The sequence below is a fragment of the Salvelinus alpinus genome, chromosome 32, assembly GCF_045679555.1.
Source record: "Salvelinus alpinus chromosome 32, SLU_Salpinus.1, whole genome shotgun sequence".
Taxonomy (NCBI): Eukaryota; Metazoa; Chordata; class Actinopteri; order Salmoniformes; family Salmonidae; genus Salvelinus; species Salvelinus alpinus.
The window spans coordinates 6,192,931-6,207,698 of record NC_092117.1 but is presented as its reverse complement, the minus strand read 5'-3'; the positions used below and the strand labels follow the sequence as shown (position 1 = coordinate 6,207,698).

At 40.2% G+C, this 14,768-nt stretch overlaps 1 protein-coding gene across 1 annotated transcript; it reads right to left on the bottom strand.

Annotated features, from left to right (window-relative positions):
• Positions 1-700: 700 nt before the first annotated feature.
• On the bottom strand, positions 701-11,775 carry pkd2l1 (polycystic kidney disease 2-like 1). Its single transcript, XM_071380239.1, has 15 exons — positions 11,395-11,775; positions 11,074-11,187; positions 9,972-10,099; positions 9,479-9,732; positions 8,786-9,010; positions 4,823-5,051; positions 4,471-4,641; positions 4,187-4,368; positions 3,936-4,056; positions 3,747-3,845; positions 2,997-3,118; positions 2,778-2,895; positions 2,547-2,677; positions 1,624-1,771; positions 701-1,483 (listed from the first exon to the last, which is right to left on the bottom strand). The coding sequence occupies exons 1-15, from the start codon at positions 11,675-11,677 to the stop codon at positions 1,331-1,333; spliced, it is 2,478 nt and encodes an 825-aa protein (XP_071236340.1). The 5' UTR covers positions 11,678-11,775; the 3' UTR covers positions 701-1,330.
• Between the last annotated feature and the right edge of the window lie 2,993 nt (positions 11,776-14,768).

Here is a 14,768-nt window from a genome sequence, read left to right as displayed (position 1 = left end):
CATGAATATAAAATTGGTCTGTCAAACATGTGAAATAAAACCATAGATTTGAATTAAATCACACACACACACACACACACACACACACACACACACACACACACACACACACACACACACACACACACACACACACACACACACACACACACACACACACACACACACACACACACACACACACACACACACACACACACACACACACACACACACACACACACACACACACACACACACACACACACACACACACACACAAATATTGATACAATAACCATCATATCGAAGTAACTTGTGGTCATCCCACTACGACTCGTGAAAACATTCTGTTTTTTTAGGCTACAGATTAAATAAATTATGATGAACTTCATAGGGTGGTGGCATTCTTAATGCAGGTAAAATTAGATTTGGCTATATTAAGTAATTAAGTATTTGGAATTGAAGAAGGAACAAATGTTAATTTTCTTTAAAGACTGTGTTGGGCGTGAGAGATGGCTTGAATTGGGGAAAAAGAAAAAGATGCGTAAAGAAAGGAACCATGTAAAGTTTCATGAATAAATGTAAAGATTTTCATGTGTAAACATAAGCATTTATAATGACTTACACTATACATTGTTATAGTGTAATCTGAAAAGTGGTCAAACAGTGGTTGTACAGTGTTATGATCAGCCCTCACGGGGTAAGAGATTAAGAAGGAAAAGTAATCTTACTATCTGACTTTATTCAGAAACATTGAGAGACACATTATTGAGTAATTATTTATGTACAGCAGATACAATGAGCAACAGCTTTGAATTGAGGCGAGTCTAGATCTTTACAGGAAGTCTATATATATATATATACCTATCTCATTTTTTAAAGAAGATTCTAGATTTCAACACATATAAAGTAGTCAAAAGATAAATAGTCTTAGTTGCATGTTCCAAGGGACGCTTGTCAATATTAAAGCACTTAAACTCAATTTAGAAGTTCCTGTATATTTAGGAATTATACACATTAAGTCAGGTGCAAGGTGGTGGGAGTACTTATATAGTATAGAATATTGTACATACATTTAACTTTTGTCTTATACACAAATTCAGAAGATACAATTGTTTTTAGAAATGGCATCAACAACAAACAAGATTAACATATCAATCACAAAGCCTAGAACAATGTATGGACAGTACAATTCATATATAAAGTTCCATGTTACATTATCTTATCCTCTCTCTCTCTGACTAAAATGGAATACATGTACAGTATATAGCAGAATTTTGAACATGAATTGAAGTGTTAATAACCTGTTAAGCCATTCACCATTACCTTTAAGTCAGTTAAATATGCTTCACATGTGGCTGTTGGCCATTGTCCAGCCTGTCCCAGGACGATCATAGGGGGCACTTCCTGCAGGAATGGTTGATCTCCAGGGTGCCATCTCAGCCCTTGTCCCTCTTTCCAGATATACCATAACATTCCCATCCGAAGCTGATTTTTCGTTCTGGGGGAAATGTACAGTAAACAAGTGGTCAACTCTTGTAAACTTTATTGAATAAATACCAAAAATGCACGACAGATAACCTGATTGAATACCAAACATGTTCAACACCGAAAACCTGATTGAATACCAAACATTCTCACATAGTTTTTGGCCACACTTGGTTTTCCCATTGTCTCCTTCCCATTAGTCCTGTTGCTCTCCTGCAGTTCCAGTTTCTCCGTGACTATATCCATCTTGGTCATAATAGCAGCTACTGAGTGTTCTAGTTGGAGAACCTGTCTGACCAACCTTTGATGGAAGTGAGGAAAAATAATTGCCATTAGAGTAGATGGTACACAATGAAAATTGTGTAATGCTGGACATGACTGCATGGATGTGTGGTTTGATTTTGACTTCCTCTGATGCACTATAGATACAAAAGTATGTGGACACCCCTTCAAATTAGTGGATTTGGCTATTTCAGCCTCACTCGTTGCGGACAGGTGTATAAAATCGAGCACACAGCCATGCAATCTCCATAAACAGACATTGGCAGAAGAATGACCTTACTGAAGAGCTCTTGTGGCTGAATGGAAGCAAGACACCGAATCAATGTTCCAACATCTAGTGGAAAACCTTCCCAGAAGAGTGAAGGCTGTTATGGCAGCAAAGAGGTAGGCCAACTCCATATTAATGCCAATGATTTTGAAATTAGATTTTTGACGAGCAGGTTTCCACATTATTCTGGTCATGTAGTGTATTTCTAGAGTCTAATTTTAAAGATAATTGTTGTCTGACAACAACAATGCATGTACAGTATACATCTCGACCTCAGTATGTGACCAGCTCTTGATGTTTCATAAGATTATAAAAAGCTTGTGGATCTCATATGACACAAGTCAATTAGGAGTCATTCATGGTGCACGTAAGTAGATGTTTGTTTTGACATATTTTTTTTTACAAAGTGTCCATCTTTGTAAATGGTATCAGCTTCCTGCGCTTAGTCTCTCTTGATAGCCTATCTGTTTTTGTTCTGGGAGCCGAGATCACCCTGCGTTATACTCAATGCAAATATTCAACACACCTCTGGAAGTCCTCCTGCTCCACCAGAGTGTTACTTGGCTTGCCATGCTCATCTATATCCACCGTCGATTTCTCCAGAGAGCCATTCCCATAGTTCTTTCCAAGGTTGTTGAGCTCGTCACTAAGAGCATCCTGAGGATAATGACATGAGAAAATACATGAAGGGATTTATTTTATCACATGAATAGCAGAGGGGTTAGGTTAAATTGCTCGTTTAGCCAAGTCCACTAACCCTCTTCTCCTCTAGCTCCCTCTTCATCCTTTCTTGCTCCTCTTGGTCTAGAATTTGGTTTCCATCATGGTCGAATTTGGAGAAAGCTTCAGATATCTCATGGTCGGCATGTCCCAACCTGTAGGGTTAAGACAAGGGAGGAGAGTAATAGACTAGAATCCGAACGCTATTCATTTATGTCTACGGATTTTTCTTCTGTCAGTGAGGATAGTCACCTACTCTTTGAGAGTTTCTCTAAAGTCTTTGAATTCTAGTTTGTTTGACCCAGATCGTAGTACTTCCTGAACATCGGATATCTTCTCCTTTTTCAATTTCAATTTCATAAATGTCTTCATGTAGCTCTGAAACACAAAAATGTATGCATGTTTTATTTTTTATTTTTTTGCATATGTTACATACACTGAGTATAGCGAACATTAGTAACATTATTGAGTTGCATATCCCCCTTTGCCCTCAGAACATTCTCAATTCGTCGGAGCATGGACTCTGCAAGGTGTCAAAAGCGTTCCATGTTGACTGCAATGTTTTCCACATTTGTGTCAAGTTGGCTGGATGTCCTTTGGGTGGTGGACCATTCTTGATACACACGGGGAACAGTTTAGCGTTTAAAACCCAGTAGCGTTGCAGTTCTTGACACAAACTGGTGCACCTGGCACTACTACCATACCCCGTTCAAAGGCACTTACATTTTTTGTCTTGCCCATTCACCCTCTGAGTGGCACACATATACAATCCATGTCTCAACTGACTGAAGGCTTAAAAATCTTCTTTAACCTGTCTCCTCCCCTTCATCTACACTGATTGAAGTGGATTTAACAACAATAAGGGATCATAGCTTTCACCTGGATTCACCTGGCCAGTCTGTCATGGAGAGAGCAGGTGTTCTTAATGTTGTGTATACTCAGTGTATATTTTATATTCTGATTTGTATCATATGCCATCTTACATTGGTATAATATATATGTTTACCTGTTTGATGATGTCAGTAATCTGCAGCTCATCCTTCTGGGATGACAGCTCTTCCTTGACCTCAGAATATGTGTCGTTGATGATGGCCAGAAACATGTTCTAGGGAAGAAAATCCATGAAAATAAGATGGCAAAGTGTAGTTTACACTTCGAAAATCTAGTAGAAAGTATTTTGTTCAGATCAACTTACAAGCAGCACGAAGAAGACAAAGAATACATAGGTGACGAAATAGATTGGCCCCAGGACTCTGTTGGCACGTTCAATGGCATCATAATCAAAATCTCCAAGAATAATCCGGAACTGTGTAAAGCTACAGAGAAAAAGGAAACCAATTTGAGTAATTGATTAATACAGTTTTCAAAAATCTGGCCCATTGCTTGCGTGGGTCTTGTATTGTTATTTATTTACAAGAATAAGAACTATTTTTGGTGTTCTCTTACATGCACTTGACGAAGGTGCTGAAGGATTTCACCTCGGTACCGAAGAGCAAGTAGCCAAGCTGAGCGTATGCAAAGAACACGATGAAGAACATAATGGCGAATCCCATGATGTCTTTGGCACAGCGGCCCAGAGTAGAAGACAGCTGAGTCATCGTCTTATTGAAACTGATGTACTTAAAAACCTAGAGGCAAGAACAGAAAGAGTCAAACTTTGGGCACTGCCAACAATTAAATGAAATGCATTACAGTATTGATACATTCTGAGGAAGAAAGAAGTAATCTACCTTGATCCAAGCGAAGAACAAGTTCACTGCATTCATGTTGTTGTATTGTGTTTGCCAGAATGCAAGAAATTCAAAGTCTGCATAAATGTCAGGTTGTTCTAAGAGTTTACCAAGTAATTTGTCCACTTTAATGGTGCGAAAAACATTGAAGATGATTGCAACAATGGCAAGCTGTGGAAAAACAGATTTGTGTTAGGTTTAGGTTAGGTTTATCATAACTCATTAATCAGCATCAATCATCCTCCTCCACTATTTAGCTCACCAGCCACCACTGGTTGATATGTAACTGATACCGATTCTTGTATTACTGAGTACTCTAGATTGAGAGTGATGTTTCAGCCTGTCCTCTCACCAGTATGACAACCACATCCAGAGTGTTCCAGATACTGCTGAAGTAGGAGAACCCGTGGATTCGGAGCTCAAGAATCTCCTCCACAATGTAGTAGAGGATGAACAGGCAGAACACCATCTCACAGCCAATGATGAAGTAGTCCCAGTAGGTGATGTAACGAATCAGCTTCACCGTTCTAATCTGATATGAGGGTATCGCTCCACCAGTGGCCGGAAATTCAACCAATAACCTGCAGAAAAGGAAATCACTTTTAACCACTGGTCATTTGTGAAAGAATACATGTATAATGTCCATATTAGGACATCCACAGAAGACATCCAAAGTCACCTGACTCAGTCCTAATATGGACACCATATACAGTGCCTATAGAAAGTCTACCCTCATTTTGGATTTGTTCACATTTTATTGTGTTATAAAGTGGGTTTAAAATGGATTTAATTGTCTTTTTTTTATCAACGATCTACACAAAATACTCTGTAATGTTAAAGTGGAAGAAAAATTGGATTTTTCTTAAAACGATTAATGAAAAATGAAACACTAATATACCTTGAATAGATAAGTATTCACTACCATGAGTCAACACGTTAGAAACACCTTTGGCAGCGATTACCGCTATGAGTCTTCTTGGGTAAGTCTCATAAGAGCTTTTCAAACCTGTATCTTTACACCTGTATCATGGCTAGACAGCAATTTTCATGTCTTGCCATAGATTTTCAAGCAGATTTAAGTCAAAACGGTAACTTGGCTACTCAGGAACATTGGTAACCAACGCCAGTGTAGATTTGGCTTTATGTTGTAGGTTATTGAAAGGTGCATTTGATATGGTATTTTATTAGGATATTTAATTCCTCTCCCAGTGTCTGGTGTCTGGTGTAAAGAAGACTGAAGCAGGTTTTCCTCTAGGATTTTGCCTGTGCTTAGCTCCATCACGTTTCTTTTCATCCTGAAAAACCTCCCAGTCTTTACCGATGTCAAGCATACCCATACCCATACCCATACCCATACCCATACAACCTTATTCTGAAATTGGTTCAATACATTTTTTAAATCCTCAGCAATCTACACACAATACCCCATAATGACAAAGTGAAAACAGGTTTTTAGACATTTTTGCAAATTTATAAAAAATAAAAAATTGAAATACCTTATTCACATAAGTATTCAGACCCTTTGCTATGAGACCTGAAATTGAGCTCAGGTGCATCCTGATCAATGTTTCCATTGATCATCCTTGAGTTGTTTCTATAACTTGATTGGAGTCCACCTGTGGTAAATTCAATTGATTGGACATGATTTGGAAAGGCACACACCTGTCTATGTAAGGTCCCACAGTTGACAATGCATGTCAGAGCAAAAACTAAGCTATGAGGTCGAATGAATTGTCCGTAAAGCTCCGAGACAGGATTGTGTCTCGGCACAGATCTGGGGAAGGGTATCAAAAATGTCTGCAGCATTGTAGGTCCCCAAGAACACAGTGGCCTCCAACATTCTTAAATGGAAGAAGTTTGGAAACACCCAAACTCTTGCTAGAGCTGGCCGCCCGGGGGAGAAAGGCCTTGATCACGGAGGTGACCATGAACCCCGATGGTCACTCTGATGGAGCTCTAGAGTTCCTCTGTGGAGATGGGAGAACCTTCCAGAAGGACAACCATCTCTGAAGCACTCCACCAATCAGGCCTTTATGGTAGAGTGGCCAGACAGAAGCCACTCCTCAGTAAAAGGCACATGACAGCCCACTTGGAGGTTGCCAAAAGGCACCTAAAGACTTTCAGACCATGAGAAACAATGGTCTGATGAAACCAAGATTAAACTCTTTTGCCTGAATGCCAAGCGTCACGTCTGGAGGAAACCTGGCACCATCCCTACAGTGTGAAGCATGGTGGTGGCAGCATCATGCTGTGGGGATGTTTTTCAGCTGCAGGGACTGGGAGACTAGTCAGGATCGAGGCAAAGATGAACGGAGCAAAGTACAGAGAGATCCTTGATGAAAACCTGCTCCAGAGTGCTCAGGACCTCAGATTGGGGCGAAGGTTCACCTTCCAACAGGACAACAACCCTAAGCAAACAGCCAAGACAATGCAGGAGTGGCTTCGGGACAAGTCTCTGAATGTCCTTGAGTGGCCCAGCCAGAGCCCGGATTTGGAGAGACCTCCCCATCCAACCTGACAGAGCTTGAGAGGATCTGCAGAGAAGAATGGGAGAAACTACCCAAATACAGGTGTGCCAAGCTTGTAGTGTCATATCTAAGAAGACTCGATTCCATAATCACTGCCAAAGGTGTTTATATACTTATATAAATAAGGTATTTTTGTTTTTAAAGTTTTTTAAATTAGCAAATATTTCTATAAACCTGTTTTTGCTTTGTCATTATGTGGTATTGTGTGTGGATTGATGAGAAAATATATATTTAATACATTTTTTAATAAGTCTGTAACGTAACAAAATGTGCAAAAAGTAAAGGTGTCTGAATACTTTCCAAAGGTACTGTATGCATGTTTGGAATATTTTTATTCTGTATATTTGTATTCTTTTCACTCAGTCATTTAGGTCACTACAAGTCACTACAATGTTGTTGATCCATTCTCAGTTTTCTCCTATCCCAGCCATTGAACTCTGTAGCTGTTTTATAATCACCAATTTGCAAGCATTTCGCTACACCCGCAATGACATCTGCTAAACACATGTATGTGACCAATACAATTTGATTTGATTTGACCTCATGGTGACATCCCTGAGCAGTTTATGTGTTTGGGTGGTTTAATACATCATCCACAGCATCAGTATTAACTTGACCATGCTTAAATAGATATTCAATGTCTGATTTGTTATTGTTACCAATCACTGCCCTTCTTTATAAGGTTTTCGAAAATGTTCCTGGTCTTTACAGTTGAATGAATCTGGGCTTCAAATTCAGTACTTGACTGTGAGACCTTACATATGTTGTTTTTATGGGTGACAGAGGAAGGGGTAGTTCTAAACAAATTATGTAAACCCCTATTATTTCACATAGAGTGAGTCATTATAACTTATGTGATTTGTTAAGCCAAATTTTACTTTAGTTTTGCCTAAATAAAGGGGGTGAATACTTATGCAATTACTATATTTAGTTGTTACATTTGTATTAATTTTCACTTTGACATTATGGAGTATTTTGTGTAGATCAATGACAAAAAAATACAATTAATACATTTGAGTCATTTAGCAGACACTCTTATCCGGAGCGACTTACAGTAGTGAGTGGATACATTTTTGCACTTTGTAACACAACAAAATGTGAAAAAAGTTCAAGGAGAGTAGACTTTCTACAGCCAATATACATTAGAACTTGTGAGAGAGTTGTCGTGGAAAATTGCGAGATTATGTTATAGTGCTTGTAAAATTATATTAGAATCTTTGTATTGCATTAGAATGGTTGTTTTATTCGACAGAATAGAATCTGTCGACTATTGTGTGTGTTTGTTCCACTGAGGATGAGCCTCTATGAGATAACACTGACAGAGGAGATTTACGATGTCTTTGGCCAATAAAGCCTAAAGAGCATTCCAGATAGTGAGGTAATGTTTTTGTACTATGAAGTACCAGGAACGAGATTAGAACCTCGTCTTAGAGACCAAACTGAACGATAATTTATAGCTAATGCTATCTGGCTATGGGATACTGCTTTCTCAAGTAAAAGGCCCTTTGTGAAGAGTTCTGTGGTTCGTCATGTAAGTTGAGAGGGGTGTATCTTGGCTATAAAAGATATTTGTATTCGACTGTAGGGACTCTCAGAATTCAGTATAGACACTGAATTGATCTGAGAGTCAAAGGGCTATTGTAAAGCTCATAATATTATTAAAGATGAAATTTAAGTATAACTCTGACTGGTGTGTGGTTTGTAACTCTCCTCATTTGGTAATACAGGAAATTGCTACGACAGAGTCTACAGTGGCGTTACTGCGTGAAGTGGTCTGTTCTCCCTACCTGATGACACAGAACAGATTGATGTTAGCGTTGTAAGTGGAGAAGTCTATGAACACGGCCCTGGTGCCATGGTCCAACCACAGGTTGTTATTCATCTCCATCAGGATCTCAGCACTCTCCTCCTTGGTCCTGTTCAGGTCCTGGTAGTACCCTCCACCGCTGTACGTGGTCAGCAGACCCCAGTGGGCCGAACCCTTTATCTCTTTCTCATTGTGGTATTGCCAGCTGCAGACATGGAGGAGAGAAGGTATTTTATCATAGGCCTTTCAGATCTACCGTCAATCTTTTCAAAGTTGTCTTAATGTCTATTTGATTGACACCCAAATTGGTCTGAAAAAAGAAACATACAAACACTTTGCCGTGAGAAAGCCAAAGACCCAAAAGGGTTCTTCGGCTGTCCCCATAGAATAACCCTTTTTAGGTCCAGGTAGAATCCTTTTTGGTTTCAGGTAGAACCCTTTTGGGTTCTATGTGAAAAGGGTTCTACATGGAACCCAAACGGGTTCTATCTTGAACCAAACGTATTCCACCTGTAACCAAAAAGGGTTCTTCAAAGGGTTCTCCTATGGGGACAGCCGAAGAACCCTTATAGGTTCTACATGGCACCTTTTTTCCGAAGAGTGTATGGTGCAATAGGAGTCAACTACAGCCATGTCAGGACAAACAAGCATTGAAAAGAACATTTGAACTCACGCAGTTCCGTTAACAAGGCCAAAGTCCACCTCATCCTCCTTCTTCTCATTATAGACATCAAAGCATCCGGAGATCTCGTTGCGGAAGTCTTTGTGGACCTTACAGGAGTTGTTCATCACCTTGATCTGTCTCATCCTGGGCACCCCCAGCAGCATGTTCTCATAGTAGATGAAGGAGTGGTCCCCATTCTGTAGAGACTGGTCATTGTACCATTTGGTCCAGTAGAGGCCATCCAGCATTGGGCCCTGGGCATACTGTTCAAATAGAGGTAGGTAGGCTACAGCATGAACAGGTCGAAGCATTTACGATATTTGTTTTGTTTATAACAATGCATTAGTATTTCCTTTAATGTTGTATTATTATTATCTTATGATATGTCACTTATGGACTTGTGTCACATTTGTGCTATGAGTGATCAAAGTAATTGTATCGGTACAAGTTGATATCAGACAGTTCAATATTTCAGCAGGGTTAGAGCAGGGAGGGTACGTACCGTCCAGAAGTCTGCCATGCTGCTAATGGACTGAAACGTAACTCCGCTGCCACTGGGCGTAAGCACGAACAGGTCTGTCATGACTTTAGTGTAGTAGTAGGTATTGGAGCTGGTCATGCCATATGTCACTGAAAGACAACATATAGCGACATTGTTATATCCAGCCATTGATTCATAACGTCAGACTTTGCTCAGGGCTCAGTCAGACCATGTTGTCCTTTCAAAAGTCCAAGATAAGGAAAGTCTGAAACAGACACGCAGGCCAGAGCCTCTCATTCAAGATTTGTCATTTAGTGAAAATCACATCACAGAAGTCCAATCACGTCACAGAAGTCAAAGTGGCACCGATTAGAGCAGGTCATTTGTTGAAGAGATGGCACACTGGGGCGACGCAAATAGTCGTATCAAACAATGTAAATCCGCTGCAGACAAAGCAACAATGGCTTAAGCCCCATGCTCTTATCAGTGAAAGGCAGGAGCACTCTGCCTGTGTTCCTTTCAGTCGTAATGTCCCGCTGGACAATGCCTTTCAGCCAGAAGGGAGGGGGAGGGTATTTTATAATAGGGCACTAAAGCAGATTGAAACAGCTGATGATAAATCAACACATTACACAGGTTTCAGTTTGCCAAAGCACAGTGATCATTTAGATGCCGATTACACTCAGATAAGGCATACTTTCTGTCTGTTTTGCCTATTGTCAACCAGTCTGCATCGTTACTAGATCTATGTACAAGGCCCAGATCATACGTTTGCTTTGCTTACCCAAGACCTGGCCCACTCTGACACAACAAAAAGGGCATGTCAGACCAAAACAGAGCATTTATATAGAAAATCATAAAAATGGCAAGTTAATCCCCGCAACAACGTTTATTGTTCCTGAATTGTACCAGAACACTTACTAAGAAACTCAAATAACACAATTACTGTTAGTCATAAAAAAATGAATTATTGTATGAATTTCCGTTTTTAAGACACATGTACAGTAGCGGCAGACTTGAAATGATCATGTTACTATACTGTCATATCCTTACATTGAAATATGTATTCACTCAATATACATAGCCATGAACAAAAATAAACGTGTATTGTTGACATACTTACATAGACATATATCCACAAGGAACACCAAATAGACCAGTAATTCCCTCAGTGTAGTCCTAACAAACAGTTCCCGGTTGTCTGATGTATTCTCAGTCAGTGTAGTGCCCCACAGTCCTACATAAATGAAGAACATTTCAGAGAACTCTGAAATTATATACTAATTTAAGACAGTACACATGTCCTTCCATGACATACCAAGGAAGGGAACATTTCCTGCACAGCATTAGTCTGTACATAATTTCAACTTGATAACATTACCAGGTAAAATAATTCAAATGAAGCAAATACAACAACAACAAACTGTGGTGAACCAATTCCTACCTTTAAAAAATGAGCAGCATCCACCGCGTCTTTTCTCAGAACCTGTCTCCAGCGGCTTGACCTCGGTTGGGAAAGGGCTCGGCGTGGTCGGTTTGCACACGCTGTCGAAGGAGCCTTGGGGGTACAGGGGCTGGGGGTTGTAGACAGTGCTGACAGCCCGAGGTATGGGTGGAGGAGAGCCACAGTACCCCTGGTTCACCCAGGAACCCTTCCCCAGGCTGTCCAACTCACACTCCACCTGTCCACTGAGGTGGCTCTCCGACCGGTTGTTGAGGCGCTGCATTGGTGCCTGGTTGGGATCACCTGGCTCTCTACACTCCAATATGGGATAATATTGCCGTAGGTTCTCAAGCAAGATGATCGTGAGGCAAGACCAGTCTAGCAAGCTTGTTAACCATCAACTGTCGGGTGGGATCACTTTAAAGGGCCGATGACATAAGCATGGAAGAGGGAGGAGCTGGTGCTTTCTTGTGCACAATAAACTGCCCAGTTTAACATTGCATACATGAGACACAATGCTCGTTCTTCTACTAAAAGGCAGCATATTATGCAGAGTTATTAGAAATGTGCACTTTTCTCATGTTCATTTTCTTCAGCAATAGGGGTGCTGAGAAAATGTTTGTGATGATTTGTTTGATGATGTTGCTTAAAACTGACATAAAAAAAATTGGCAAAATGAAAAATGACATATTTTCCTTAGAAAATGTGAGAGTGATGCTGATATATCACTTTTCGTGTTTGTTTCTGTGTGGCTCTCAATTATTTCCATATTCCAATAAGATGTTTTCCAACTGTCACAACCTGTTAACCACTCAGTCAATCGCAATGGCAACAAACTCCTGCTAAACAAATTAATTGACTACATGTCAATCACATGATCCATTGACAACTGTTGAATGCTTGTGGCTGAATTCATCAGGATATAGCTGCTGCAGTGTGCCTCTGATCTCCTGCCCGAAGACGTATAGTATAATAGGCCCTGGTCACCTCATCAGCATATACATTTTTGACCAACTCTCAAAAAGCATATTAAGTTTGCAAACAATCCACAAAGCTTCTGAATTACCATGACCATCTGTGTAATTTACCTCATCCCAGATACACATACTCATTACAACTTAGTGTATGTTGAGGATGCGATACACTCGGAGATGAAATAATGAATCACATCATCTTTGCACTGGCTTGGTTCATTTGTAACGACAAGCTTCCGTGAAAAAAAAATGTTTTATTGTCACATACACCGGATAAGTGCAGTGAACTGTGCTGTTTTACAGGGTCAACTATAGTAGTACGGCGCCCCTCGAGGAAATTAGGGTTAAATGCCTTGCTCAAGGGCACATCTGGAGCAGCAAAAAATGAATTGTTAATCAGATGAATTGATTAATTACAAAAATGTAACAATGGACACAATTAAAATAAAATAAACATGTACATGTGTAACGGATGTGAAATGGCTAGCTAGTTAGCGGGTACACGCTACTAGCATTTCAATCAGTTACGTCACTTGCTCTGAGACTTAAGTAGGGTTTCCCCTTGCTCTGCAAGGGCCGCGGCTTTTGTGGAGCGATGGGTAACGACGCTTCGTGGGTGACTGTTGTTGATGTGTGCAGAGGGTCCCTGGTTCGCGCCCGTGTCGGGGCGAGGGGACGTACTAAAGTTATACTGTTACATTGATGCTGTTGACCCGGATCACTGGTTGCAGCGGAAAAGGAGGAGGTTGAAAGGGGGGTGAGTGTAACGGATGTGAAATGGCTAGCTAGTTAGCGGGTACGCGCTACTAGCATTTCAATCAGTTAAGTCACTTGCTCTGAGACTTAAGTAGGGTTTCCCCTTGCTCTGCAAGGGCCGCGGCTTTTGTGGAGCGATGGGTAACGACGCTTCGTGGGTGACTGTTGTTGATGTGTGCAGAGGGTCCCTGGTTCGCGCCCGTGTTGGGGCGAGGGGACGGTTTAAAGTTATACTGTTACACATGCATCCTATGACATTTTCACATGCAAATCTATTGATTTCTATGATATATCTGTAGTGGTCAATGAATGTCATTCCATGAGAGGGAAACATTACTTTTCTAAACATAACAACGGAAACATAAACAATGGATTAATAGAGCCCACCTTTTTGTGTATGGTAAAATAAACAGTTGTACTAATCTCAATCTCTAAGGATACGCTATATTTCAATAGTTGAAATTACTGGAAATATTACAGATTTTGGCTTTGAAGGGACAATCTGCAGTTCAATAACAAAAGGCTACATTCAATCCGGACCGCCGCGTTATAGTGCGATTGAAATTTAGAGTTTTTTTCCCAATTGAGCCGACATATGCAGCGTTTACCGTGAATGCAGGGGGGGATTTAAAACACGCTATAACTCCGATCTTCCGCGGTCCGGAGGGATGGGGTGGAGAAATGTAACCACATTCAATAACATAGACAGAGCTATGTACTGTATGCAAGGACTGACCATCCATTATATAAAAATTATAGTATTATCCATGTTCTGAGGCTATAGAGTGTTTGTTTACAATTGCATTGTTTGATGTAAAACATGCTTATATTTTGGGTTCTGATAGGGTACAACATTTGAACTAAGCTCATGAGGCATTTGTAAGTTATATTCTTCAGGAATCAAGGGTTATATAGCATTATTTTACAAGTCAAAAAACGGAAGTTGCGATCGCAGATTGGCCCCCTTAAAATGAAATAATTATCGGATTAAATGGCATATGAAGAGATTGGTGGTAGTAACAGATTCTGTGTTAAGAGTCCAGCCATGGAGGTCCGTGCATCAGTGCCCCTGAACAGTGGAATTAGGCACAGCCATTGCCCAACAATAGAGTTTAACATCTCCTCATTGGTTGAGCCTTTGGCAGGATCTGGCACACAGGCTTCTATAATCAGATGCCGCTTGTACCACGATGGCAACATTTAAACATTTCTAACGATCACTTTCCATCCCTAATTCTTGGTATTCAAATGAATGCAGGTTTGTTGTGGTCATACGACTATTCTAGGGGTAACTCCGTACAGTTGTGTTAAAGTAATATGGGACTTTTTATTATTAGCGAATTATTACTGACCTGATTTATGTAATTTCTTGGGTGTGAGTCAGAGGTACAGTATAGGCCAACATCACCATTATACTGGTGCCAAAATATTGACAGGGCATTTGTGAAATAATAATCCCAATCCCTAGTGATCCTGATTCAACCATTCTGTTTAGCACTTTGTTCATTTCTGATAATGAAAGATTGGTTGATCAACGACATGACATGCATTCTTATTAATGATGATGATCGATCGATTAGATTTGTCTAATGTTCTTCACTCATTAAAAAAAAAAAAAAAGGAGCTCAACGACATCACTCTCAC

What these genes read in the sequence shown, in the direction of transcription:
- pkd2l1 (XM_071380239.1), bottom strand. Translation starts at nt 11,677, where the DNA reads ATGCAGCGCCTCAACAACCGGTCGGAGAGCCACCTCAGTGGACAGGTG. An exon ending in ATGCTGCTCATTTTTTAAAG is followed by an intron (nt 11,188 to 11,394) that starts GTAGGAATTGGT and finishes TCATTTATGTAG; the next exon opens with GACTGTGGGGCACTACACTG. An exon ending in GCATGGCAGACTTCTGGACG is followed by an intron (nt 9,733 to 9,971) that starts GTACGTACCCTC and finishes CTATTTGAACAG; the next exon opens with TATGCCCAGGGCCCAATGCT.